The 27,391-nt window shown below is 36.0% G+C and overlaps 1 protein-coding gene across 1 annotated transcript; it reads right to left on the bottom strand.

Annotated features, from left to right (window-relative positions):
• Positions 1-2,168: 2,168 nt before the first annotated feature.
• Positions 2,169-26,955, bottom strand: LOC129247710 (beta-1,3-glucosyltransferase). Its single transcript, XM_054886964.1, has 8 exons — positions 26,812-26,955; positions 9,180-9,490; positions 8,846-8,979; positions 5,861-6,143; positions 3,135-3,267; positions 2,844-3,033; positions 2,469-2,733; positions 2,169-2,375 (listed from the first exon to the last, which is right to left on the bottom strand). Exons 1-8 carry the CDS (start codon positions 26,873-26,875, stop codon positions 2,199-2,201), a joined length of 1,557 nt encoding a protein of 518 aa, XP_054742939.1. The 5' UTR covers positions 26,876-26,955; the 3' UTR covers positions 2,169-2,198.
• Between the last annotated feature and the right edge of the window lie 436 nt (positions 26,956-27,391).

Raw genomic sequence — 27,391 nt, 5'->3', positions numbered from 1 at the left:
ATGGAATGCATGCAACCCATGTTATCCGTAATTTATAATAAATGATTTATTAACAAACCTACGTGACATTTATTTTAAAAAGGGCATTGTATAATTAATGGCAATAGTAAATATATGGTTATATATTTTAAAAGCATGTATATTTCATTCTAAGTGTAGTCTACAAAACTATATATACCTACAAGTATAAATAGGTATATAAATATATGTGGCGCGTAAGTCCTTCGTCCCGCATTTGTCCGAGCTTTTGCTCCAGTTTGTGGTGTGCGTCTTGATGTTGTTCTACAAATGGAGGGACCTACAGTTTTAAGGCAACTCCGAACCTCAGATAGTTTTATATGACGAGCTTTAGGCGTGAAGTTCATAGAGCACTGGCGGCATCATCGGTCCTTATTTCTGTCGAAAGAGGGAAGGAGCTGCCGTTACGGTGAATGGCGAGCGGTTTCGAGCCATGTTGACTAAATTTTTGTTTTTAAAAATTAATCAGCTGACATCGACGACATTTGGTTGCAACAAAACGGCACAACTTGCCCTGCAACGCGCTTAGTCCCGATGTTTTATTCGCGGTAACACGAGGAAAATCGTTTTCGACAACATTTGTTGCTTTTGACGTTTACTTCTTCAGTCGTGATTTTTGTGATTTTTATAAAGTGAAGAAAATAATTTGTTTTAAGTTTACCGCCAAAAAAAGTGATACTGCATTTAAAGTCTTTAATTCCGTGAATTTTAAGTTAAATGTTTCCCTGTGTAAACCTGGACTTAACAAGCGATTTATTGCAATATTCAAGCCACCATTGACGCTATGCGACCAGATTTATTGGATATCGTATTCAGAAAATAAATGATATTTACCAGATTATAATAAAAAAAATCATTCCAACAATATTCCTTTTAGTTTATTTATTAGTTTTTCTTATATCCTCTTCCTGACAGTATATCATAATTTTCCATCAACAAAATTGAATTCATTATCACAAACTGTCTTCTGAATTTTAGCAAACAGCGAAATATACGATAGGATTTTCTCAATTAAAGTTTTATTATTTCGTTACTGAAGTAGAGAGCCGCAACGTGTCATGAAAATTTAGCATCAAAAACAATAATTGTATGTTTTGAATTTACATAAATATATACTAAGTTGCTCAATAAGTTTTGCGGTTCGGTAAGAAAAACACAATTTTATAGTTTGAAATACTCTTTATTATTCAGTATAGTCGGATTGAAGCGGCGATCAAGCTAAGCAGCTAAAAGAACGATATTGTTATCTCCAGAACACAGCCCAACGCGTCGTGCGTCGGGACAAGAGGAGCTACATCAACAAATTGGCAGACGATGCTGAAACAGTAGTTCGACCCGGTGATTTTCGTGCGGTATTCAAGATCACGAAGAAAATGGTGGACAAAAGCTTGAGCGTTAAAGACCTGAACGGAAATCTCCTAATGACGGAAGAAGATCTGCTTCGTTGTTGCTTAACAATGTTTTAGACCCTGCTTTAGACAAACATTCCGTCTCCAGTAGAACAATAGAGATTAATGCTAGAATTAAAACTGCACCACCCAATTTGTCGGAAATCGCTGTTGCGATAAAACAACATCCCAATAATAAGGCCGTCGGCATTGATGGCGTACCAGCTGAGCTTTTTAAAGCCAATATATAGTACTGCTCTCAGCCGAAATATGTCTCCCACTTATAACATCTGTGTGGGACAATGTAACCTATTCTCAAGAGTGGAAAGAAAGAATTATTGTGAAGCTGGCAAAGAAAGCTCACTTGAAAGACTGTCACAACCGGAGACGCATTTGTGTTCTCCCTGCTGTTGCAAAAATAATAGCGCGCATTAAACTTGGCCGGTTAAAAATCCACCTCGAAGCATCAATTAGTTCCTGCCAAGCTAGAGTTCGTAGTGGTTTTCCTGTGCATACCATATCAACACACTCCGTGTTATCATAAAAGAATGCACCGTGCATAACTCCAAACTTAACCTGCTGTTAATCGATTTTGAAAAAGCTTAAAATAGACATGTAAAAACACGTTTTTGACAGTTGAGAGAAGCATTTGATTTGTTATTGTATTTTGGTTTTTGCTTGCTTTCAAGGATTCAAAAAGTGTACCGTTACGAAGTACTGCTAACTATGTAAGTTAATGAAATCATTTTCAAAAGCTAATATAATAAGATTATTTTTATTAATACTTTTTAATCAGTTAGTAGCTATTTGATTTGTAAAACTTTTGTTTTTTATTTCTTGCAGCATCTGCCTATCAAAATTGGCAAAATATTGCTCATACACAGCAAATGGATCCGTATCGTAGAATTTATGAAATGAAATTGGTGGATCAAGCGCCAAAACCTCGCCCGAATAGTCCTGGGGACGAAGCTGGAAAAAATCATTTATTGAATATTCAAGTAAATATTTACAGAGAAGCATTCGTATGTACGTTTAACCGTTTTTCGATTTTGTGCAACTAACCTGATGAAATTGCGGAGAGTGTATAATTGGCACTTCCAGGCTGTTGAAGCAGATTCCCAACAACATGTCATCGGCGTCTTGAGGATGAATGCAATGACAATAAGCTATCAATTTTTGTACAGCGGGCAAACTCATGGCAACCCCACCTCCACTAGTTATGTAATTAAAGCCGTTATTAATACTTTGATGAAAACCGTATCGTTCTCCAAGGTATATCTCCTGTGTATGATTGAAACAACCAAGCAGCGCACAAAGGTTCGGAATGCTTAAAAAAATTTATGAAAAAAATGGATGGATTTGTTTGTAGGTAGGTACCCCACACAGTAACATATAAATAGTATTAAAGAAAAATTGTTAAATTATAAATTTACAAACCTTATCAGCGTATCATCATCCGCTAAAACCAGCCAGTATATACGTTCATCACGCTCAGACACTAAATTTTTCAACTGCATATTTAATTCATCGATTTCTTGCAATGCTAACTTCAATATTTTCAAGGTTTTTTCACAATGTCCAATTTCTGTGTTGGGTATACCTGTGTAAGTTGTTGGAATTTTCGGATCTAAGATGAGGTAGTTGTTAAAATTTATATATCAGATAAATGTGTATTCAATTTATAAAAAGTGATATTGTTTTTCTTTTCATTATTCGCCCTGAACTCACCTGCTACATCGCTGTAGTATCGAATATGGGTGGCAATACGTCCCCAAGTTGCTTTTATGATAGGCATTCGATCGCTGTGAAAACGTTTGCAGGTTTTGACCGCAAAGAAAATGTTTTGTGGTCGTAGAGTAACCTATAGGAATATATTTAAATAGATTACATTTTTTATTAGTATATATTTAAAGTAAAATCTTTGAATGAGGAAAGATACTAAGGCTATTTAAGGCATAACTTGTGAAAATTTTAAAAACAGAGAAATTGCAACTCCGGTACTAAAACTCAAGAACGACATTTTCCAAGCTAAAAAGCAATTGAATGCAACTAATTGGAAGTTAAGGCATTTTCTAACGCAAGCATTGACAGTGATAGTGTTTTTTAACCTCTATACATCCACTATAGTGCACAACACTAGCAGGGCGGATGACTAAAGGGATCGATAAATATTTCCATTCCATTAAGGAAGGATAGGATAGGATAAATGGCTGCCCATGCGACGGGGCCCACTTGGACAAATCATCAAAATTCGTCCGCTGTGCTACCATACAGGGGAGAGGGGGGACAGAAGAAAAAGAATAAAACAGGTAGAAAAAAGAAGAAGGGGCTTTGGATTAGAGGATGACGGCCAACAGTGATTAATTACGTTCGCATTAACTGCTTCAAGCTACTGATGAATTTCACCAGATGTGTGATATTTAAACCCGCAATATCCTCAGGTTTAGCAAAAAAGTGAAAGACTAGATGTCTAACTATTTGCCCGACGAGAGTAAGGCAGCTGACAAGACGGTATTGAGGCTCTACCTCATCCTCCAGACAGCTTCTCCAGAAAGGACTTCAAGCCATCTCAAGTCTCACGACATGGACACCTAACGAAAAATGTCCGGTAAGGATACTTGCCAAATTTGAGGGCTGCGGCTTTGTTAGCCTTAGAAGTTCTCTTGAGCCCCCTCTACCTACTCGTGACCAGAAGTATCTCGCGACTCTGCACATGCCCGCTTTAGCTCTGCGCTAGCTGAATTGATGCGAGGCTCATCTATGAAGGAGTAGACCACAGATTCTCAAGTTCAAGTCCTCCCGTTTTGCGTTAAAACCGTCTCCAGAGTCCCCTTCATGCCGCTGTGATCAGATGAACCTAACATTGAATTATTTAGATGCAATAGAGAGAGAAAACACAAACAACGAGCCCAACGCTCTAATTACCGCTTAGTAAGGAATCTGTCAAAATTCATACAGAGTACTGATTAGTATTTGTTCCTTTTAAATGTGACTGCTTAACCTCATCTAACCTCAATCGCCGGGCTCTTTAGCTATTCAAAAGCAGACTTTTTTGTACCTAAGAAATCTGGGGCATTACTACTAATATAAAAATGTTCACTATAATTTACTTACAATTTCTTACAAGCGAGCCACATACAGAAATCAAACATTTTTTAAGATGTTCTCTACATTAAATTTAATTATTGATTGAAAAAGTTCCTAGATTGGCGGCATACTAAATCTAACTCCTCCGGTTTCCGCTACAACTTTGAAATGTGGATTCTGTGCATATTCTTAGCATTGAGAGTTGACCACAATTATCGGTTACTGCTGGTGGGTTATTATGCCATCTTTCATTCGCTGCTTTTACAATTCTCTCAAAAATAAGTAACTTACAAATCTGTAAGGATATGCCTATGTCATTGGCTGTGTAGGATATTACAAGAGATGCGTTAGACTGGAATCTCCAAGAGAAACTATTGATTGAAGCAGAATCGCAGAAAGCAGGTAGACTGGAGACAAATTAAATTTCTAGTTTTAAACAAATCGAATTATAATCTATTTGTTGAGGACCTATGTTCCACCTAAAAACCACGGGAAAATATATATTGTCTGTGTACTCATCAGATGTATATAGATATCATCTCCAGGTATCGTATCACTCTATATCAGTGGCTTTTATTATTGGCATCAGTTCAGCCTGAAAGATACTGCAGTAGTGGGGAAGCCGAAAACTAAAGAGATCCCCAGATACTCGGCATATTCACCTCCGCACAACCAACCCTCTGTGTATACATGGATGGACTCGCCCTATTTTACATCGTCCCGTTCCCACTCTTTCTTTAATGGTATGTACCGGTTATGAGAACAGATGCGAGTCTTTGAACCTTGCCAACCCTCAATGTTCACATCCTTCTGAAGAGCATTCCATCATACTACAATACCATAGTAAAAAATTGGCCTCACTACCGCTGTATAGGGCTTAGGTATGATTCTGGGTTCCAACCCCCATTTTTTCCCAATTAGTTTTCTGTAGGAGTATAACGCCGTTATTGCTTTGCGTAGTCTATTTGCAACTGTGAGTCCTCAATTAAATTTCCTATCCATACAAGGGATAGATATTTAGCCCTTTCCGTCACTGTAAGGGGTTTCTCCCCTAGGGATATTTGTTTAAGAACGGTGTCTTTTGTCTTCTGCAAAAAAGTATCAAAACCGGATTTACTTCCAGTCCTCCACTATTACACCAAAGTCTGTTGAGAGATCACAATGTTGGAAGGTGTTTTCCCGAGATCGCTATTACAATAATATGGGGGTTGATATGGTATAATTTTGTCCGTCAGATTTTGGAATGTCATCGAATGTCTTTTGATAAAAATTGTATCGGTTCCACTAGGCGCACAACTATTTTTATATACAAACAACACACAAACGCACAAACGTTTTCCCTCGTTCTCTGATGCACAAATACTTACACAACTGCTCTTGTCCATGGGCTTAGCGTACATTGCACACTTCTCGTCCAGCGTAGTTTTAGTCTCTTCGCCCGATAGCGGGCAAATATAATGCGCTTTTCGCATTAGCACTTTTCGTACGGTGTTGAGTTCCTTGGTACCTACGGGATCTTTGCCACTGTATTTACTTTCAAAAGCATTCTTTTTTACTTGGTTGTATATGTAAATCGCTAATTCGTGTTCCATATCTATGATAAACGGAGAGTTATAAATATTTGTTGCTTCCATTTCATCTGCTGTCTTGCTGATTTGCCATGGGGAAAAAATTAATTGTGTTTATGTTTTTATTACATATTTTTATAAAACGTACAAACATTTACATATTAATAATTTTAATAGAAGTGAATATCATAATCAAGTTACAAGAAAAATTAGATGCAATCAACTATATGAAAAACTTCAAAACGCCTGGGGAAGACAATTTAACATCTGAGCTGCTAAAAAATGCAAGTACCCGGTTCATTGAAAAACTCAGTTGGAAACTCCAAGCGAAGCCAAGTCCTTCTCTCCCTTATCTTCCCAAAGCAGAGCAAACCTTCTGTTCCTCTGCTACCACCAACTGGAAGATCATTTGTTTCCATTCGGACGGCATGACCCAGCCAACGAATCTTTATTCGCTGCGCTATGTCTATGTCGTCTTAAAGCTCATACAGCTCATGGTTCCATCGCCAACGATACTCGCCGTCGCTAAATCCGCAGAATCTTTCTCTCTCATCGCATGTTGTCATCGCCCAAGCTTCTACGCTATACGTTAGGACGGGCATGATGAGAGCCTTATGGAATGTTAGTTTTGTTTTTCAAGAGAGAGCTTTACTACTCAATTACCTACTCAGTCCAAAGAGGCACTTATTGGCAAGAGAGAAAGAGCTTTACTGACATGTCCGTAAAAATTCAACGCCTTGCAGAAGTGGCCAAATCAAAACACTACGAATCAACGCAACGAATAACCAATGCCTTTCAATAAATAGCCAGCCGACCAAAGATGTCAACTATTTCTGCTACCTGGGTAGCATTATTGCCGCCGATGGCGAATCTGACGGTGGATCAAGACAGGCCTTTGGGCGACTACTACCAGTTTGGACGCAACACGCATCAAAATAAAATAATTTACTCCCAATGTAAACTCAGTACTCTTGTACGGCTGTGAGTCGTGGAACATGGGTGCCCCAAGTTTTGCGGGCAGAATTCATAGGGCAGGGCAGGGAAATCCGTAGGTCAGGACGCCCAGCACATACCTGGAGAAGGGCAGACCGAGCTCAAAATTGCAGCTAAAAACAAGAGCTGAAGAGATATAAAATAACTACATAGCTTTAGACCGAGAAAGTTGAAATATTTTTATAACAGCCTTATAGACGTGTATTATATGGTATATTGGATTGCCTCGTATCTTACCTTTAAAAAATTAATATTTTTCACACACGATATATACTTGGAAATTGAACTAATATACATAAGAAAATAAGTAAGGAAGGCTAACATCGGTACGGACCGAACTTTATATAACCGCGCTCATTTTAATAAATATTCATTTGGGTTGGCTGTTAATTTTTGAAATAAAAAACTCCTAATTAACAGAGTTACAGCTCGTAACCTTCGATGGGCGGACGGGAATTTAATCTTAACATGCAGTCTGTGTCAGAAAAAAGGAACCGCGATTATTCATGAAGTATAAAAGATATATATTTTTAAAATTTTTTGTACATGAAAGTATGTACAAAACTACGAGTCGCAATTACTTAATCAGCCGTGTAGTCTTCATCACCACGAGTTGCTTTAAATCGTGAACTGGCTTTCCGGCAAGATACGTTTTCATATATTAATTCTCCACACATTTTCAATGCGGTTGGCGTCTGGGGACGGGGGAAGCCAGTCCATTACTGTGACGCCATTTTCTTGTTTTGTAGTTTCTCAATGTGTTTTTCTGAGAGTAGTGGTTTTGATGATGTGGGACGGTAGAATATGTTCGCCTCCTTCAGTCGACGTTCGATGGCGTTAATACCCACATCTATTCCCTTTTTAGAAGAGTCCTGCTTAAAAAGTTGGACGATCTCTTTATCCTGCTTTTTTGTCGTCACTTGCTTCAAGCCGCGCTCGGAAAAAACAACAACTTTTTTATGCACCTTATATGGCTGATTCGACATCACAACAAACTTTTTAGTTTTTTTTTAGATAAGATAATTTCGGCCCCGTCGAATGCGTGCATAAAAATACCGCCTCGAAACGCTTCGCGTACTTCTCACTCATTCTTGTTTGGTTGCATTTACGCGAGAGTTTCAAACGACACTAACCTAAGTAGCCTCTGAGTGGGACTATTATGCAGCAAAAAGCAGAACGAAATATTATATATCTTGAAGTTACAAGAAAAAAACTGGTTCTTTTCTTCTGACACAGACTGTATATATACATTCTGACACAGACTGTATATCATATTTATCCTATCTAACTGAGATGGGGTGCAATACGTGAACTAATTTTGGGCGAGTTTCCTTAAGCTGTTATCGAGATACACGTATTCACCCAAAAGTAAGCCCGATGCCGCCTATTTTGAAAATTTTTCTTGCATAATTCCTTTTTTGGATTAATTCATGTACCAAACATGAGCAATTTTTCTTCGTTTATAGCACAGTTATCACGTTTATTCCTCTTTTGAAAATATCCTTATATGGTAGGGGAGCGTGGCCATTTTAATACCACATTACCTTGGAAAAAGAGTAATATGTGTACCAAGTTTCACTTAAAAACGAACGCACGGACGGACGACTCGGCTAAATCCCCAGTATACAAATAGATACAGTTCAGGATGGTATTCCTTTTCCCAAGTATGTACCATATAATCTTTCAAGTAGTCACTAGTGTTAGTGAAGTAATGCCTATTGGCTGGATATTTGGTAAATGCTTAATAATAACAATATTAACATACTTAATTTCATTGGAGTCTATACTTACATTATTAGTGCTCTTGAAAAAATAATTCCCGCGCGTTGAAACGGAAACGGAAACCATTCCGAATCTTTGTGAAAAGCAAAATGATGTCTGATGTTAGCCTGATGTTCATAGAGTGTATGACCCAAATAAATATACTGTAATAATAACAATAGAAAAACTATTTTTGAAATAAATTAATTTCCCTTAATTGGCGAATATAAATTACAGCGCTTTAAAAATGTTTCTACATATATACATACACATCTATTATGTTATACCATATGTAATTTGACAGCCACTTACTTTTTGCAGAATAAATTGTGCAATATATTTTACTCATAATCTTCTCAATTACCTGTGTCGCATCCTCAAGGGCTAACTGTTCTAAAAGCAGCAGCAGTGAGACATGTGTACTCTCCTCCAACCACACCACCCATTTGGTATGCTCTTCAAGCAGTTTGGAGCGCACTAAGGGCATAGAATTTTTTATCGCCCAATAGCTTGGAAAATTGAATATTTCATGTAATATATGAACAGTGACAATGTAGTTAGTGTTGTCCAATTGGCTTTCGGCTTGGTTAATAATGTCATGGCGTAGACGTGCTGCTAATGGACGATGGTATGCTGTGTCTTGGCTGGAGATGAGAAACAATACCCCAGTGGGTTCTGCATCGAAAGAAACGTTAAGACGGCAAGAAATAGTGGATAGTTAAAGTAGAAAGTATTGGCATAAAAATGTTCGACTTTTACTATCGATTATTGTACAGACATGCCTACATACTTATATATATGTAATATATAAAAGCAATATATGTAAAGATTGCACAAATACTTATATTATATACAAGGTGGCGCAAAATTAACCATCCAATTTTGTTTTTGACTAACCAAATAACTAGAATTCAGTGAGAACATAGGTTCGAATTTCGGTGAAAGACCAATATGGAGAAAAAGTTTTTTCTAATAGCGGTAGCACATCGGCAGGCAATAGCAAAACTCCGAGTGTATTTCTCCCATGAAAAAGGTGCTCATAAAAAATATCTGCCGTTCGGAGTCGGCTTGAAACTGTAGGTCCCGGCATTTGTGGAATAACATCAAGACGCATGCCACGCGCACCAATTATATAGTATATATATCTTCTATATATATAAAAAGAAGTTACATTTCCTTGGTAATCTTATAACTCAAGAACCGTCGAACCGATTAACACAAAAATTTCAGAGTTCTTTTCTATCTTTGAGGAGGTGGTTTGTGTGAAGTTTGATTGAAATCGGTGCAGCCGTTCCTGACATTTTATGTGAGTAATGGTTTCCTCTCATACGAAATGCCTGTAATATACTGTTTTTTGAAATAATTTTCAATATTTCGCTATTACATTTAATCTATATATATAAAAAGAAGTTACATTTCCTTGGTAATCTTATAACTCAAGAACCACCGAACCGATTGACACAAAAATTTTAGAGTTCTTTTCTATCTTTGAGGAGGTGGTTTGTGTGAAGTTTGACTGGAATCGGTGCAGCCGCTCCTGAGTTATGACATTTTATGTGAGTAATGGTTTCCTCTCATACGAAATGCCTGTATGGGGAAAACAACAACAAATACACAGCCGCTTATGAGCGTTTCTGTTGTACTGTTGTGGTTGTAAGTGTATTATGTTAATATTAATTTTGGACGAAAATATAATAAAAACTGGAGCATTCAAGGAACTGGAAAAACATTTTTAACTTTATTTATTTTAGCATAATTTATTTAGCGTAAAAAATTGAAATGGAAATTAAAGAATCAAAGTTTAATTACAAGTTTTTATCGGTTCTTTTACCTTACCTGTATATAGGTGACCACCACAATCAAATTTTAAAAAAGTACAGAAAAGGCTATTGTGACATCTTTAGAAAGTATGTTGAATGAAAAAAATCAACTAATTCAACTGTTTAAACATTTTACGAGTTCTATAAAGAAAACTTAATATGAAAAATTTCTTGCGATATAAAAAAAACATTTTATGTATGGTGGTGCGAAGCCCACTGGGAAATGCTAGTACTATACATACAGCGGGTCGATTTAAAAATCGCTCATTGCTCTGTGAAAATCGTATTCTAGGGATCAAAATAAGAAACTTTGCCGAAGAAACCATACCTCTAAAACGAATTCTGATGTCCCCCAATTCGGGTCGAACGAAAAATCCCACTTTGACCCATTTAGAGTGCTCCAATCGAGTCCAAATGTATGACCGACCCCCACTAACTTTGGATGTCCGATTTACCCATGCCAGTGGCACACCCCCTGGAACTCCCCTGGGGGGTTTCCCATACAATCATTTCAAAATATCACCATTTTTGGCCTTTACATGAGAAAAGAAACTAAAAAGTTCGACCCAAATTAGGGGACATCAGAATTCGTTTTAGAGGTATGGTTCCTTCGGCAAAGTTTCTTATTTTGATCCCTAGAATATGATTTTCACAGAGCAAAGGGCGATTTTTTTGCCTCCCCACAAATCGACCCGGTCTAATATATATATATGTATATATACATGTATATATATTGTGCGTTCCTAACAAATCCAGCTTCTAGATATAGTGCTTTGCCATATACACCAGCCTTCTGGTGTACTCGAGCCATGTGTGTACCAGGGTACAATCCTGGAGTTTCTTTTCAAATGGAGGTGCACTTCAGTTTACTTTGTCGTCCAGTTCAATTCTGGACTTCTTTTCAAATTTGATGACGTTAGTGATATAATTTCTGGGTAGCTGGGCAAGTGGGAGCTGCACACTCAGCAATTCCATGTTCCAGTCACCTTCACTGCGCGGCATATTCGGAAGTACAAATCCACGACTACTCTTCATATTGCCTTGTAACAATCGACAATGGACAATCCAAAATACAGGCCGGTGTTCTAGAACTTATTCATACATATAATCAATACTGAAATCTACAGAGACTTTCCATTATTATAACGAACATGATAGACAGTAACTTATCCCTTGAGAGTTCTTTATATCCTATCTCCCATCATGAAACCCAATAGACACTTGAAATTTTGAAATGTCACCTCGACTATTATTCGTATATACGACTATTATAATATCGTAAATCCAAAAGATCCCTCGACATATGCGGTACTACATGGAAAAATTTAGCAGGCAGCCCCGATCATGACGATCTAGATTTGATAACCGATAATTTTGATAAATTGATAGCAAGCAATAATAAACAAGTATGTATTCACTTTCAACCAGCGAGTAAATAAATTCACAGAAATCACCTATGATTTGTTAAATACCAAAAGAAAATATGACACCCTAGCCAATGAAAGGACTTCAAGTAAGTTAAGAATGTCAAAAGGAGAAATAATAAATATAAAATATACCATAAAACGAGTTAGGCCGGAAATAGGACTCGTAATACTTCTAATTTGAGTAAAAAAATTCATATATCAGTAAAGGAATTAGAAAAGAAGATATGCCCTTCAATATTGTGGAAGAGGTACCAGAATTAGCAGAAGTTGGTGTTTTAAGCTACCCACCATCAATTTTGTATATTATTAAAATATTATTAGTGGCAAAAGAAATATATACTAATAACACAACGGAGCATACAAATAAGAAATTTAAAATATTACAATAAATATCTGGTAAATAAAAATGTATCCGGATTTAAAAAAAAAAAAAAATTGTAGGCGATATAAAGACTTGAGTATTTGTAAGAAAAGTAGCTTGCCCTGAAATGTTGCTAGCAACATTGATTGTTACATATATGAAAAGAAACGTCAAATTTATGAGCATCAGAAGCAACGGGCTATTTTTGGTAAGAAAAGTGTTTTAAACAAATTAATACACATATATTTTGACACAAAAAAATATAAAGAAGATATACTTACACCCTTTGCGAAGACGTTTCGCTTAAAAATGCCATATCTTCAGGTAGTAGTGTTCGAACTCAGACACTTCACTCACAAACGAACTTTCAGTTTTCACTTAATTTTAAATGGCATGTGCATTTTAAATACATACATAGCACAGTGTGACTTTTTTCACTTTTAAGATGCCAAAATTAATAACAGCCAAACCAATGGAGCAATTCATTTCAAATTTTGCAGTGTGGTTGCAGATACCTAAATCTGATTTGAGAATAAAAATGGGCGTGATACGCCCACTTTTTCTCCTTGCCCACATATAAGGTAAAATTTCACATAATCATATTTTCTACTTTAAAAGCATTTTCCAGTGCCAATTTAAATACAATTTGTTTAGATTTCTTAACTTTAGCTTAGAGGCTTATGACTAATATTTAAAAGATTTCATTCAGCCCCTGGGTACCTTTTTATATTACATTATACTGCTCAATGAAGGACATAATCACAAATTGTTTCAATGATAAATATGACACTAATCTTTATTTTATTAATAGTAAGCCAATAAACAGTTTCTAAAGATTAAACATAAAAAAACATAAACACTTATTCGAAAGCAATTATTCATAATACTTCTTCCTGGGCCAGCAATGCAATTACATCTTGAGGCAAAGTCCCGCGCTTGGTTTTCGATGGCTTACGTAAGCTGCAAATGTAGGGATCGGATGATATTAGAAGCCTGTGCAATAAATCCTCATTGGTTTGAGTTCGTGAACTTTTCATTGTATACCATTCGCGATAATTTCTGACATCTTTATTTCTCGATTCTTGCGCTTCTTCGGAAAGCTAACCAATAGGAACCATGCATGACGATATTATATGTCTTGAATGGAACAGTATTTTATGCAGACTGACTGGCATATTGTACCATTCATATTCCCTCAAATAAAGATAGCGTGTGTCTCTCACGTATACCTCAAAGGCCTCAGCATTTATCTGAAATTCACACCCTAAACAAGACAATATGGTGAAAAACCTTTTTAAGAGACATAAGTTAATGCCTGTAATGTCTGAAGTAACTTCTGCATTACTAAAAAAACGTCGTGCTGTGTTTCCGTCATTTGTATTGCCAGATTTCTCTTTTGGCATATAAATTAAAAGCCCAGTTTCGTTTCTAAATCTGCTTTGAATGCTTTCCTTCCTCTGTTTCAGTTTTTCCTTATTTCCGGCGCCTCTTACACACCATGCCCTTAGTTCCAACCGATATGCAATGTGCAACATACACTCCATGCACCGTAGCCATGAGTGAAATGGTGAAATGCCGAATCTTAGCATGTTTGCGTCAACTTTCCGTTCCGACAAAGTCCCATTTCTGCCGCCATTAACACTTGTTCGCTATTTAATACTGCTAAAAGACTTTTTGCTTTTCTTTTCTTTGTGCGAAGAGAAGAATCGGAAAACGTCACATGTGGTCTACCTACATTGGATCTAATAGAGGATGAAGTTGATGGCCCAACATCAAGACGGTATTTTCCAAAGTCTTCACTCTTGGAAAACCAACTATAATTACGGGCTAGAACACGGGCCTTAACTCGGCAAGACCCCTCCCACTTTGAAGAAAATTGGCAACACTGTTTTTTATACGCTTTCCTAGCTTTTTAGTATCCACGTCTCTTCCGATCACCGCAAAAATTTTCTCTAACACCGCATCACGACGCGTTTCTTTTGAGCTCGTAAGCCAAATTTCAAAAAGTTCTTTCCGAGGAATCGCCATGAAAACTTCTTTTAAAGCTGTGGTAGCAAATTGTAGCAAAATTGTATTCCAGTATCTAAAACACAGAATCCTAAAGGTCGTTTCGCTGTTAAAGAATGGACGGAACTCGATGGACCAATATAAGTTTTTCTCAGTAAAATATCAAAAATAATATTAAGCTATGGCTGTTTTAGTGATATCTTACTGAGCGGATTTGTATCGATAGTAAAAACTTTATAATCCTCTTACTTACCCCTGAAGTACAAAATTGTTGAAATTTAATCAGCAAATACTCAATTTTATGAAATTGATACTTATTCGTATTATATCTTTTGACAAACTTCACAGCGATGTTCGGATAATAAATAAAAATTATTCAATTGACGCACCGGCTTGTGTTTGTAAACGGTTATCTTTCTTAAAACTATTGTTTTGATAAATTTTGAGTACACTGTCGTAAAATTTGGTCATTTTTACACAACATACCGAAAGAAAATCATTTTCGCAGAACTTTTTTTTTTTAATTTTGGCATCCTAAAACGATAAAAAGCCACAGTGTGCATAGGTGTGAAAAAATTTTGCTGGCATGTTGCGCAGTGTTTTCACGCTGTGAACTGAGTACTATTTTGCCGTGAAATACATACGAAACTTCACGCCTATTTCACCTCATGCAATTTGTATGAATTTTGACAGCCATTCCACGTGAAACGCAAACTTAGTACACATTGTTTACATATTAAATATAATTAGAACCCTCAACTCATCTTGTAACGTTAACAATAGTCGAAACATCTCCCGGAATGAACTTATAGCTTTAGGAATGTTTTTCTTGAACAAGAAAAATTTACCATAGACGGTAATACTAGAACCATAAAGGGTATCTTAATCCAAGTTCAACAAAACAACAGGTGAGAAGACTTACTAAAACTTCGAATTACCTCCACAAAGTGCAATGCCTGCAATAGCTCAACCAACCTCAGGAGAGGAACTCAACGAATTGCATATTAACTAAAGATGCAAAAAACTTTAACAAGCTGTTGCTGAAGGAACCAAATCTCAAGCGTCATTCGAAGTTAACACTTCTAATATCCAAAGTTTTCACAGTATCCAATTCACCAACTTCAATAATACCCAGAAATGCAAAACCCCACCTGAAGGCCAGCAAACATGATCAAGCTTAATTAATTAACAACGGAACTACACTTCCCGTGGGAAAGCTTTTCCATGAATTCATCTGCAGGCTGCAATATGACAGAGGCCACTGCGTGGGTTCTTAAACTAAGTCATGAGTTAACTTATACAAATGATTTTGCATGCCTTATCATGTTTTACGAGCGTACTAATGTCTTTTAGCGGAAATATGTATAGATGAACACATGTCCATACATAAATATGTAGATTTCGGCAATTAGCTTTAGTTAGTTATTCTACTTTTTGAATCGTCTTTCAAAAGACGTGCGTAGATGTTGTTTTAAAATAAAACATGTAAAAATTTAGATTCCTTCAGGTTTCGCTATTTTTATTCAAAATACGGCTCTTAACAGTTTTACCACTTTGATCAAAAAGTTTTCGGAACAACCGTCAGGTGACGGTATAAGTCAACTGATTTGAGTTCTGTATATTTTTGTTGATATATCTGTGATTAATATTCCTACCAAAATGTTATCGGCATTGCTTTAAAAAGTTCTAGATTAAATCTACTCTGCACCTTTTTTCGATTTTTTACAGTTTTAAAAATAGATTTGAATTTGCTACAACGAGTACGTCTTATATTTTGCGTTCAAAATAGATTCAATGGTGCAAACACTTTAGAAATGTTGAAATACTGGTAATACTGGTAATGATACACTAAAGGCAATAGCCGTTTACGACTGACCTAAGTCCATCGAGGATGATGAACGTAGTGGCACAATTGATGAAAATATCAATGAAGTGACAGAGGACTTGAACATTGCTTTTTGATTCGTTGCGGACATTATAGTTAATGATTTGGGCTTGCGTCGTGTTGCTGCAAAGTTGGTATCAAAGGACCTAAATTTCATGCAAAAAAGAAATCGCTTTGATATCGTCAAATGCATGATTTCCAAAGCTGAATTCAACCCATTTTTCATCAAACGCATCATTACTGGAGACGAGACGTAGGTTTAAGACTACGACACGTATTTCAGACATCAGACGAGTGAGTGGAGAGCCCAGCCGAATAACCCAACGCTAAAAAAACTACGTCGTTTTCAGTCAAAAAAGAAAGCGATGCTCACGGTTTTTATGGATTACAACGGTGTTGTACACCACGAATTTTTTCCAGAAGGTCAGACAATTAATAAGGAATGGCGACCGCCGTAGCCGAGTGGGTTGGAGCGTGACTACCATTCGAATAATGTAGGTTCGACTCCCCTTGAATTTAAGAAACATTTTTTTCTAATAGCGGTCGCCCGTCGGCCGGCAATGGCAAACCTCCGAGTGTGAATGTCAAGCCTCTGTGAAGAAATTTGCCCAAAGAGAAAGGATTTGTGGTAAAATAACTCGTGGATTTTGCACCATGATAACGCGCTGTGCCATAATTATCCGTGAATTTTTGACTAAGAATGAAACGAATACCATCAAAATACAGAACAGCCATCGAATTCACCTAGCTCCCTGCAATTTTTTTCTGTTTGATCGTGTCAAAAAAACCCTAAAGGGGATCTTATTTTATCGGCGGAAAGAAAGTAATGGGAAAATCGAAGACGGCTCTAAAGAATATACCGAAAACAGAGTTCCAGAAATGTTTCAAGAGCTGTATCAAACGTTGGCATAAGTTCGTTGCAGTTGATGGGGCATAGTTTGAAGACGATAATATCAGTTTTGAGGAATTAACATATATTTTGAATTTTCTGAGTATATTCCGGGAACTTTTTTATCAAAGTCGTATATACAAACATTTTTTTGTTTTATTTCAGCAATTGAAAACATTTCAGTATATGTTTTTATTTGAAACTAACAAAATCTACACAATTCTATCTTCTACGTAACAGGCATTTCTGAAAAAATTTAATACTTGCTTTCATGATTTAAAAAAGAAATAAAATAATAAATAAATTAAAATTTTTGGAAACAAATTTCAGGCGTAATCGAATTTTATATCCGAGTATATGTTTACTTAGTATCATATTTGAGTTAACGTTATTTACAGAACTTCCAAATTCAAATCGGTCTTCTATTTGAGGTGCTTAATATATATTTTAATACACAGCCCCACAGTTTTCAGGGACAATAAGGAACATTTTTTCAAGCCAAACACATACATATAGGCCACCCTAATTTATACAAATCTTCTATGCATAATATAAATTCTACAACACAAACTTCGATGCAACAATAACCCAGTGTTGCCCCCTTTCAATTAACTCATGATTTCACGTGCACTGCAACGTACGTAAGTATATGTAAACATAGGTATATGTACCTCCCCATTGCCGGTTGGGCGTTCGTTGCCAATTCGTTACGTTTACTTTGTCAAACCACACGGTATTAGTTTGTATTGTAATAACATCGTAAAACTGAACTCAATATACTCGATAAGAATAAGAAGTTTGCAAGTGAACACGATTTGACAATATTTGCGTTAAAAATTAGCACAGTGTAGACGGACGGGCGGAGTTTAAGGGAAATTGATAAAACCAACTTAATCAATTTGACTTTATTGACGTAAAATGACTGATTTTCTATGTAAGCCCTTGTAACACATTAAAAGCTGAGTAGTAGATACAGGTATAGATGCAGTGCATCAGATACAGATCAGTTACAGATACATATTCATATACTAGGTTGCTCAATAAGTTTTGCTGTTCGATAAGAGAGGGCGTTGCTACTGGCCTAATTTTTTGTTATGTTGGTACACTCTTCATATGAACGTATGTTAAGCTTCATTTCAATCTGTCAATTCATTCTTTGTTAACAAGCCATTTAGTATAGACATGTCACAGTATTTTCTAGAATGGAAGAAATCAGGTATCGTGCAGTTTTTTTATTTTTGAAAGGTTTTAATACAAAGGAAATGTATGAACGAATGTTGATAATGACTTTTCGCCATCAAATAGTACAGTAGAAAGGTGGGTTACTGTTGCTTTGAAGACGATCTATGTCAAGGACGTCCTAAACCAGCAGCAACACGAGGAAACATACATGATATCTTATTGGACAATCGTCGAGTGACTGAAAGAGATTTAGAGGGTTTATCATTATGATCCTAAATCCTAACAAGAGGCTAAATAGTGGTGTGAACCTGGTTATTCGGCTCGGAATCGAGTTCGTGTCCAGAAATCGGCTAAGTAGGTGTTAGCATCAGTTAAATCGTTAAAACAACAAATTTTGAATATTATTGTAACCTTTTACAGGGTGAACGATATAAAGTTTTACCAACTTCACACTGCTTGTATCTGTAAAACGGCTTATGTTATCAACGTCAAAATTGTTCTTATGACAGTTCAATATATTGTTTATAAGCCATCAAAAGCATTTGCGTCTCAGTTTTGTGGAATTTTTTTTTCTGTGATGGAATTCAAACGTAATAGTGGTATTGTGTTATATTTGGCAGGAAACTCACAACCAGACATTGTTCGTGAGCTCAGTCAGCCCAAAGTGAATAAAATGTTTGTGTATCGCCCTATAAAACGTTACAATGATACTGTTAGCATTGCAAAACGCTATGGAGGTGGACCAAAAAAACCGCAACAACGGCAGAAATGGTTTGGAAAGTGAAGGCTCGACTTGAACGAAATCCACGTCGAAGTGGGAGAAACATGGCCAAAGAACTGAAAATATCGCAAAACAGCATTCGACGATTATTGAAAAATGAGCTCAAGGTCAAGGACTACAAGTTCTAAAAAGCACACGATCTTTACACCCAGCAAAAAAAAGTTCGGTGCAAAAGAGCAAAGGAGTTGTTGCGCTTGCACGAACGTGGCGAATTTCCTAACATTGTGTTTTCTGATGAATAAAATTTCCCAATTGAGCAGTTCATAAATACTCAAAACGATCGTGTTTACTTTACCGAATGCTCATACGAGAATTTGAGCCTACGTATGGCCATTCGAAGCAATTTCCCATCGCAAGTAATGGTTTAGGCCGCAGTGACCGCTGATGGACGCTCTCCAATCGTTTTTATCGAGCCTGGTGTCAAAGTGAATGGGACTTATTATCGGGAAAATGTTTTAGAAGCCGCTATAGAGCCGTAGACACGCAAATATTTCGGTCGTAGACCATGGACGTTCCAACAGAACTCGGCACCGTCTCATAAAGCTCGTGTGAACCAAGAATAGTTAAAAAATCATGTTCCACACTTCATTTCGTCCACACAATGGGCTTTCGAATGGACTATTCCATCTGGTCCATTTTGGAGAGCAAGTGAGCACTAAAAAATATGCAAGTATGGATGCGCTGAAAAAAGCGATTATACGAAAATGGGCCAAAATACCTCAAGATCACATTCGTGTAGCATGCAACTCAGTTTTTGACCGTTTGAAGGCTATAGTCAAGGTAAAAGGTGGTCATATCGAGCTAAAGTGAATATATATTAAAATTGTAATCATTTTTGAACAATTTTTTTGAAATCAATAAAAACTAATTTCACACAAAAAAGTTATGGTGTTTTGAATAGCTGTAAATCAGCTGAAGAAAAAAAATCGTGAAAAAAGAGCCAGTCTGCATAAGATGTTTTTTTTCATCAGGTCAATGCACCGTGGGACAATGGCTGAAATCCATGAATTATAGTAAAGTTCGAATTGTTGGAACATCCACCATATTCAAAAGATCTGACCCTGGCGAGAAATGATGAGGAGTTTTCGCACCGAGTTCGTTAAGTTTTTATTTTATAATTTTGTTTTTTGTTTTTATTCGTTGCCTTCTGTTGTGTATTTTTGTTTTTGTATTTTTTTATTTACCGAATAACAGTTTAACTAGTTAGTGAGAGGGTAACTCTGACAATGTTATAAAGAATATCTTAAGCAGGGCAGCTTCCGCCGTACTTTCAAATTTTCGATAGAAAGAATATCTTTTCAATATTTTAAGCTTAATAGAAAGTCTAAAAGGTCCCTATTAAGTCAGTGAAGTAATGAGCGTCGCACGAAAGATGAGTAAGAACGAAAACTTCAATCGCGTTTTTCTCGAAATAGGTTTTTTCCAGCGCTCAAAAGTATCAAGATATCAAGATGGCTTTTGCATGTGCCTCAAATTGTTTATTAATTATTACTAAAACCACTTCAAATTTTCATTTTTTCTTTTCGTAAAAAATAAGTAAGTGCAAAATGGAATAACTTATTTTAATGAAAAATTTGTGTCAGTTTTGTTTTTGTTTTTATTTCAAAAACATTTTTTTATATGCATTTAAGCAATATTAATATGTAATTTATTTGAAGACAATAAATACTCTCAGTTTTTTGAAAAACTCGTTGCCGGGAGGAGCTGTCCCCCTTAATAAAATTTGTTAACACACCGGCTTTACAATTACAAGATTCACTTTCATTTAAACGAGAAGTGAGAGTACAGTGAATGCCATTTGCATTTAGAAAAGTTAAACAAGTTAGCGAATATCGAAGAAAAATTTAACGGATTGGGTGTGGAAACCTCCATCGCCCACATATTAAATGTTTGAAGCCAACATTCACTGATCATTTGGTTCCATGATTGAATTATTAAAAGTTTGCTCACTTGTGACATTAGAGCTTTGACACTCCCTTACAAAAGGTTGCATTTAAGAAGGGTGCAGAAAGTGGAAAATATTAAATCGCTTTTGGTAAAAAGGGCAGCAAAAAAGAATTTTTTACTTGACTGAAAGAAAATGGTTTAACTTAATCCAAGAATTAAATTTTACGAATTAATTTTTAAATGGAAAGTAGATAAAGCTTTTATGTTACCTAAGTAAAATAGGGTCACTGGGAATGATCTCATAGAAGAAGCGGATCCATCTTAAAATTAATTGACTAAACACAAATTTTGTACATACTTATACCTTACTTTACTACGCTTTGCATACGTAGGTTTGGAGTTTAGACCCGGAAGGTTTTGGAAGAAGGTTTTGTTTTTTTTAATTCTCCACTAATGTGCAACTTCAGGTTTCCTCAGTGAGCACGTTGCCAAAATTGCGGTGTTGTGGGCTGTGATTAATTACGTTATTAAGTAATGCAGCGTATATTTTAATATGCTCTAAACTCTTCACACCATTCAATTTCCAACCGGGTAGTTGTACTAACCGGTCATTAGTCGTTCGGCACATTAGCGGAAAAGCTAGGTTTACCATTTAACCCCCATTGCAGAAGCTGTGGCGACCTTTCAGAGAAGTATACTGTTGAGAACTTTCTCTGTAAATATCCGGGCGTGGTAGCTAGTATTTTGTTTTCTTCAGCTGGGGCAGTGCGCCAACCTAAATTCCATAAATCTTCTTCATTACGTCAACAGCTTCGGCTGGCTGTAGGTTGGAGGTCTCATAATGGTAATGGTGCTTTAGTGCTAATTGGGGAGTGCCAGAGTTGTATTTCAACCATTTCACTTACCTACCTACCTAAAGAATAATAAAAAGCGAAGAGCAGCAAATGGAGAACTGAAGTTTAGATATTTAAATATTTAAACAACTCTAATTTAAAGCGTTCAGCATTTTTAGTGGATTTTATAGAAATCGCCACTGAATTCTATAATTTTTCAAAAAGGAATTCTGAGTTTTTTATGGAACAATTTATGCAAAAATAAAAGCTTACGATATATTAAAAAAACATAGAGGCTGCAGGCTATATGAAATCGGTTCATCTACCGGTGTTTTTTTTTGCTACATGAGAACTATCGATATCGATAACTATGGTTTGATAAATCTGTTCATAGGGGCATCATCGGCCCTTTTTTCTTTCGAACTGAGGAAAGAAAATGGCAAGAGCTATCGAGCCATGATGACTGAATTTTTGTTTTCAAAAATTAATGAACATCGACAACATTTGGCTCCAACAAAATGGCGCAATTTGCCAAGCTGAGCGCTTAACAATCGATTTATTGCAATATTCATTCCACCATTGACGCCATTCGACTAGATTTATTGGAAAGAGTAATCAAAAATTGTATTGATCGAATGAAGCATGTGACTCGTAGCCGGTGCGAACATATTCCGGACATCGTGAAAGTATATACCAGATTATAATAAAAAAATCATTCCAACAATATTTCTGTTCTGTATTATTATTTTAAGTTTTCAAACCCTTAAAAGTCCCCGATATAAAAAATGGTAACAAACATAGTTTGGTCTTGATATATAACTTCCTTAGTACGAAATAAAATTTACCTGAGGTGTAGTTTATTTGATCTGAAATAAGAGTTTATTTTATAACCAAAACTGGTTACAAGTAGTTCCTATGTATTTTCTATTGTTAATGTTTGAATGCAATTTTGTGTATTTAAAGGGTGCGAGATGCATATACCTTTGGTTTTCATCTTATTCAAGTACAAGTTATTTAGCTACGTCTAAATAGGCAGAAAGTATTTTTCTAATAGCGGTCGCCCCACGGCAGCAGTGGCAAACTTCCAAGTGTATTTCTGCCATGAAATAGCTCCGCATAAAAACCATTTACCATTCGGAGTCGACTTGAAACTGTAGGTGCCTTTATTTGTGGTGCGACATCAAGACGCACATAACAAATAGGCTGACGAAGAAATGTAGGCGCCAATTATTTATTTTTATTTTTTTTTATTACATAGATACATTATAGAATGAAGATCTTCATCAATTCTCGCTATTAGGTTTTCAGAATGACCAATTGGGCGAGAGAGGGAAATTTAAGATTCATTCGTAGAAAACGTTTTTACAGCATCTCACAATTTCGTTGAGGAAATTACTAAGTAAAATTGGACCTAGTATAGACCACCCAGAGGATTTTCCTTAGCTCAGAACTTTTTTTATTTCACCGCACCATCAGAATATCCAAAATATTTTTCTAGTTTATGTAAAAGTATTTTGTGATTAACCTTGTCAAAAGCCTTGGAAAAATATGAAAGGGCTAAAACAGTCTATACCAGACTGCAATTACTTTTAGAAAAGCTGTAGCACAACTGTGACCATTTCTATATTCAGATAAATTCGCTGTGTTTCATTTTGGTTTAGATAACTGACTATTTGCTTTACCATTAACAACTAGAAGATTTTGGACAACGAAGGCGGTATGCTAAGCGGACGGAAATCACATGCTTTTTTGGAAATTGGAGTTACCCTGGTTATTTTTCAGACGTCTGGGAATGTTAAAGTAGTGAAGAAGAAATTCAAAATAAGGCTGGAAGTACATATACAAGGAACAATCATTTTTAAAAACTTTAAACATATGCAGTCGTCACCCATAGCGTTCAATTTTATGTTATAAATACCAAAACTGGTATTATATGTATATAAATACCTCTTCCTAAGTCCGTTACAATTTCCCTAAGTCCGTTGGAGAATGGTCTAGTATGGATGATAGTACAGCATTATGTCCAAACAATCTTAGTGGTATATCTGAAACCTATTTGATTGATCATTTCATAAGTTTTGGACTGTTTTTAATTTTTGTTTTAGAAACTTTGATTTTAATATAGATGCAGCCAATCTTTTTGCAGATTTTTTTTTTTCAAATTTTCAAGTAGACTCTGATTTAATTCATGAGTTTCACTCGAAAATGAATTCTTCAATCAATATTGGCTCGTTAACTTTTACGCTTTCTGATGTTGAAGATGGAATTCGGTAACTCAAAACATCAAAAAAATCTGATGTACATAGATGGGCTATCTTCGTAGTTTCTTAAAAACTGCTCTGCAATCGCCTATCCACTTTTGTTAATGTTTAACAAATCCCTTGAACGGGAAGAATTCACAGACGCCTTAAAAGTAACAACCATTAATCCAATATTCAAAAGTGAAAATAAAACAATATTTCCAACTATAGACCAATTGCCAAATTATCCACGTTTTCAAAATTATTTGAATTAATAGCGAAAGAAAAAATGTATTGCAGTTAATCGTTATATTTCAGCAGACCAACACGGCTTCATGAAAGGTAGATCTACTGTTTCAAGTCTTGCTTTGTTCTCTGAATATTGTATATCATCGTTTAAAAAAACTCAAGTTGATGCTGTTTACACAGACTTTTTAAATGCATTTGATAAGGTTAATCACAGGGTTTTAATTTCCAAATTGGGTGCTATATAATTCCATTCCACTCTTTTAAAATGGATTAAATCCTATCTCTCTCTACCTCTCGGAAATGTGTTATTAATGTTGATGGAGAGTCGTCTATTTCTTTTATTGCGTCCTCTGGTGTACATCAGGGAAGTGTACTACTTTTTGTAATGACATTTCTAGTTGTTTTAATAACGCAAATTTTCTCTTGTATGCCGAAGATTTAAAGATATGCTCGGGGATTGCAAGTATAGTGGACTCTTTAAACCTTCAATCTGATTTAGATAGCGTTGTTGCTTGGTGCAAAAGAAATAAGTTAGATTTAAATGTAAGAAAGTGTTTTTTTTGTTTCTTATTCTAAATCTTGTTCTCTCATACCCACTTTCTACCACATTTGTGGTTCTAGTTTATCCAATCGAAGTGAAATTTCGAATCTTGGCGTGGTATTTGATTCTCAATTCTCTTTTCAAAAACAAGTAAATCACACCATTTCAAAGTCTTATTTCGTACTTGCGTTTATTCAACGTTTTAGTTCGGACTTTGTTGATCCATATAATCTTAAGTTGTGATATACGTCTCTGATGCGCTGGAAGTTGGAATACGCCGTCTTTATTTGTAAACCATATTATGCTTGTCATATTAGTAGGCTTGAGCGTGTCCAGAAAGCTTTTGTGCATTATGCTTTGCGTTCTTTAAATTTCACTGATCCAATTCCACCCTATAAAAGTCGGTGCTTGCTCATTAATCTAAAATCACTAGCTATTAAAAGGACTATTCTCTCCATTACTTTCCTTTGCAATTTGATAAATGGCGTTATTGACTCCCCATCGCTACTCGAGAAAATCAATTTGAATATTCCTCAGCAAAGTTTACGGAATCTTGATTTTATCTGGTTCGGGATAGTAAGAACTAATTATGCTTCCAATGTTTCGATTTTTTGAACTCTGGGAGAATTTAATTCGCTTTCAAATCATATTGGCCTGAATTTTTCCTCCACAAAGAACCACTTCAAATTGGCACTAAATGAATTGTTTAAGTAATTCTTAGTATTATCTAATAACCTTCCTCTGTAAATTCTAAGACATGTTATCTCTTTCTTTTACTCGTCTTCAACGTTCATCGGTGGTACAAAATGTTCTCAGAAGGCCGAGAAGATGTGAACGACGAAAAGCGTTCCGGACGCCCGAGCACTTGAACAACAGACGAAAAAATTGATGAAGTGAAGAAAATGGTATTGGCCAATCGTCGAATCACCGTTAGAGAAGTTGCTGAGGACCTAGACATATCGATTGGCTTGTGTCATTCGATTTTTTTCAATGATTTGGGCATGAGACGGGTCGCCGCAAAATTCGTACCAAAACTGCTCAATTTCGACTAAAAGCAGAATCGCATGAACATTGCTAATGAGATGTTGGACTCTGTCCGCGACGACCCAAATTTGCTCCAGAGGGTCATAACTGGTGACGAATCGTGGGTTTATGATTATGACGTGGAAACCAAAGCTCAATCATCTCAATGGAAGCTGCCACACGAACCAAGAACGAAAAAAGCGCGCCAAGTTCGATCGAATGTAAAAGTTTTGCTTACCGTTTTCTTCAATTGCAGGGACGTTTAGTTCTTGCCACAGGGTAAAATGGTCAATAAGGAATATTACCTGCAAGTTATGCGCAATTTGCGCGAAGTAATCCGCCAGAAACACCCGGATTTGTGGGAGAACAAAAATTGGCTCTTGTATCACGATAACGCTCCTGCTCACACATCGTTGCTTATGCGCGACTTTAAGGCCAAAACCAACACACTAATGATGCCACAGCCACCGTATTCCTCAGATCTGGCCCCCTGTGACTTTTTCTTGTTCCCAAAACTGAAGAGACCCATGAAAGGACGACGCTACGCTACGATTGACGATATCGAAGGATAAGATAAAAAAAAAATGATTTTTGAAGGGCTTCGAAGATTGGAAAAAACGTTGCATAATATCTCATGGGGACTATTTTGAAGGGGACAAAATAGATATTAATGAATAGATAATTAATTTTTGAAAAAACACAAAATTCTCGATACTTTTTGAACACACCTCGTATATTTTAATTTCACGACTTGTATAGGTATTAATGTAGGATTTTATACGTGTTCTGCTTTTCAATAAACCAAATGTACCTACATATGTATGCATGTGTATACATACGTGGAAATCTCATTTTTTAACTATTTACTTACCGGTTGTAGTTCTCGTAGCCTTCAGCAGCATTACGACCAGGAGGGCAATAAAAGCTCGATGCATTGTAATTTTCGTACTTAATTCATTCCTTTCCCTTTATACTATATTGTTATGGTATAAATTATAAGATATAATTCATTTTCGTCTCATGAAGGGGAAAACAGTTAATAAAATTAGTTTAATATAGCAGTACTAAAAAATATTAGATGTTTTCCAAAAAATTTGAATCTATGATGTGACTAGAAAGTTTTTGTTATTATTTCGAAATATTATTATATTTTTTAACTGAACAGATCTATAAAACAATTCTATAACGAAAATAAAACTTTTCATAACAAAAGATAGAAATTCAGGGCTAACATTAAAATAGCAGTGTTCATATAAGTAGCGTATTCTGAGCAAGTTTATAAGAAAATTAAAGAAAAATTGCATTGACACAGTTTACATATACAAAGTTGTTGCTATTTTTTTATTACGGCAGCACAACGACCTGGCATTAAGCCCAACAATTTCTCACATCGCTGCTTTGGAATCTTTAGCTCCGCATCTTTAACAATTTCATAAAGTCGATGATTGTCT

This window comes from Anastrepha obliqua, chromosome 5 (genome assembly GCF_027943255.1).
Source record: "Anastrepha obliqua isolate idAnaObli1 chromosome 5, idAnaObli1_1.0, whole genome shotgun sequence".
Taxonomy (NCBI): domain Eukaryota; kingdom Metazoa; phylum Arthropoda; class Insecta; order Diptera; family Tephritidae; genus Anastrepha; species Anastrepha obliqua.
This window is presented reverse-complemented; position numbering and strand designations above follow the sequence as displayed.

Bases quoted from the DNA above. Each gene is read 5' to 3' on its own strand.
- LOC129247710 (XM_054886964.1), bottom strand. From the start codon at position 26,875: ATGCATCGAGCTTTTATTGCCCTCCTGGTCGTAATGCTGCTGAAGGCT. The intron at 9,491-26,811 runs GTAAGTAAATAG...CTTTCGATGCAG, and splicing joins GGCTACGAGAACTACAACCG to AACCCACTGGGGTATTGTTT. The intron at 6,144-8,845 runs GTAAGTATAGAC...ATGGCAAATCAG, and splicing joins TTTTCAAGAGCACTAATAAT to CAAGACAGCAGATGAAATGG.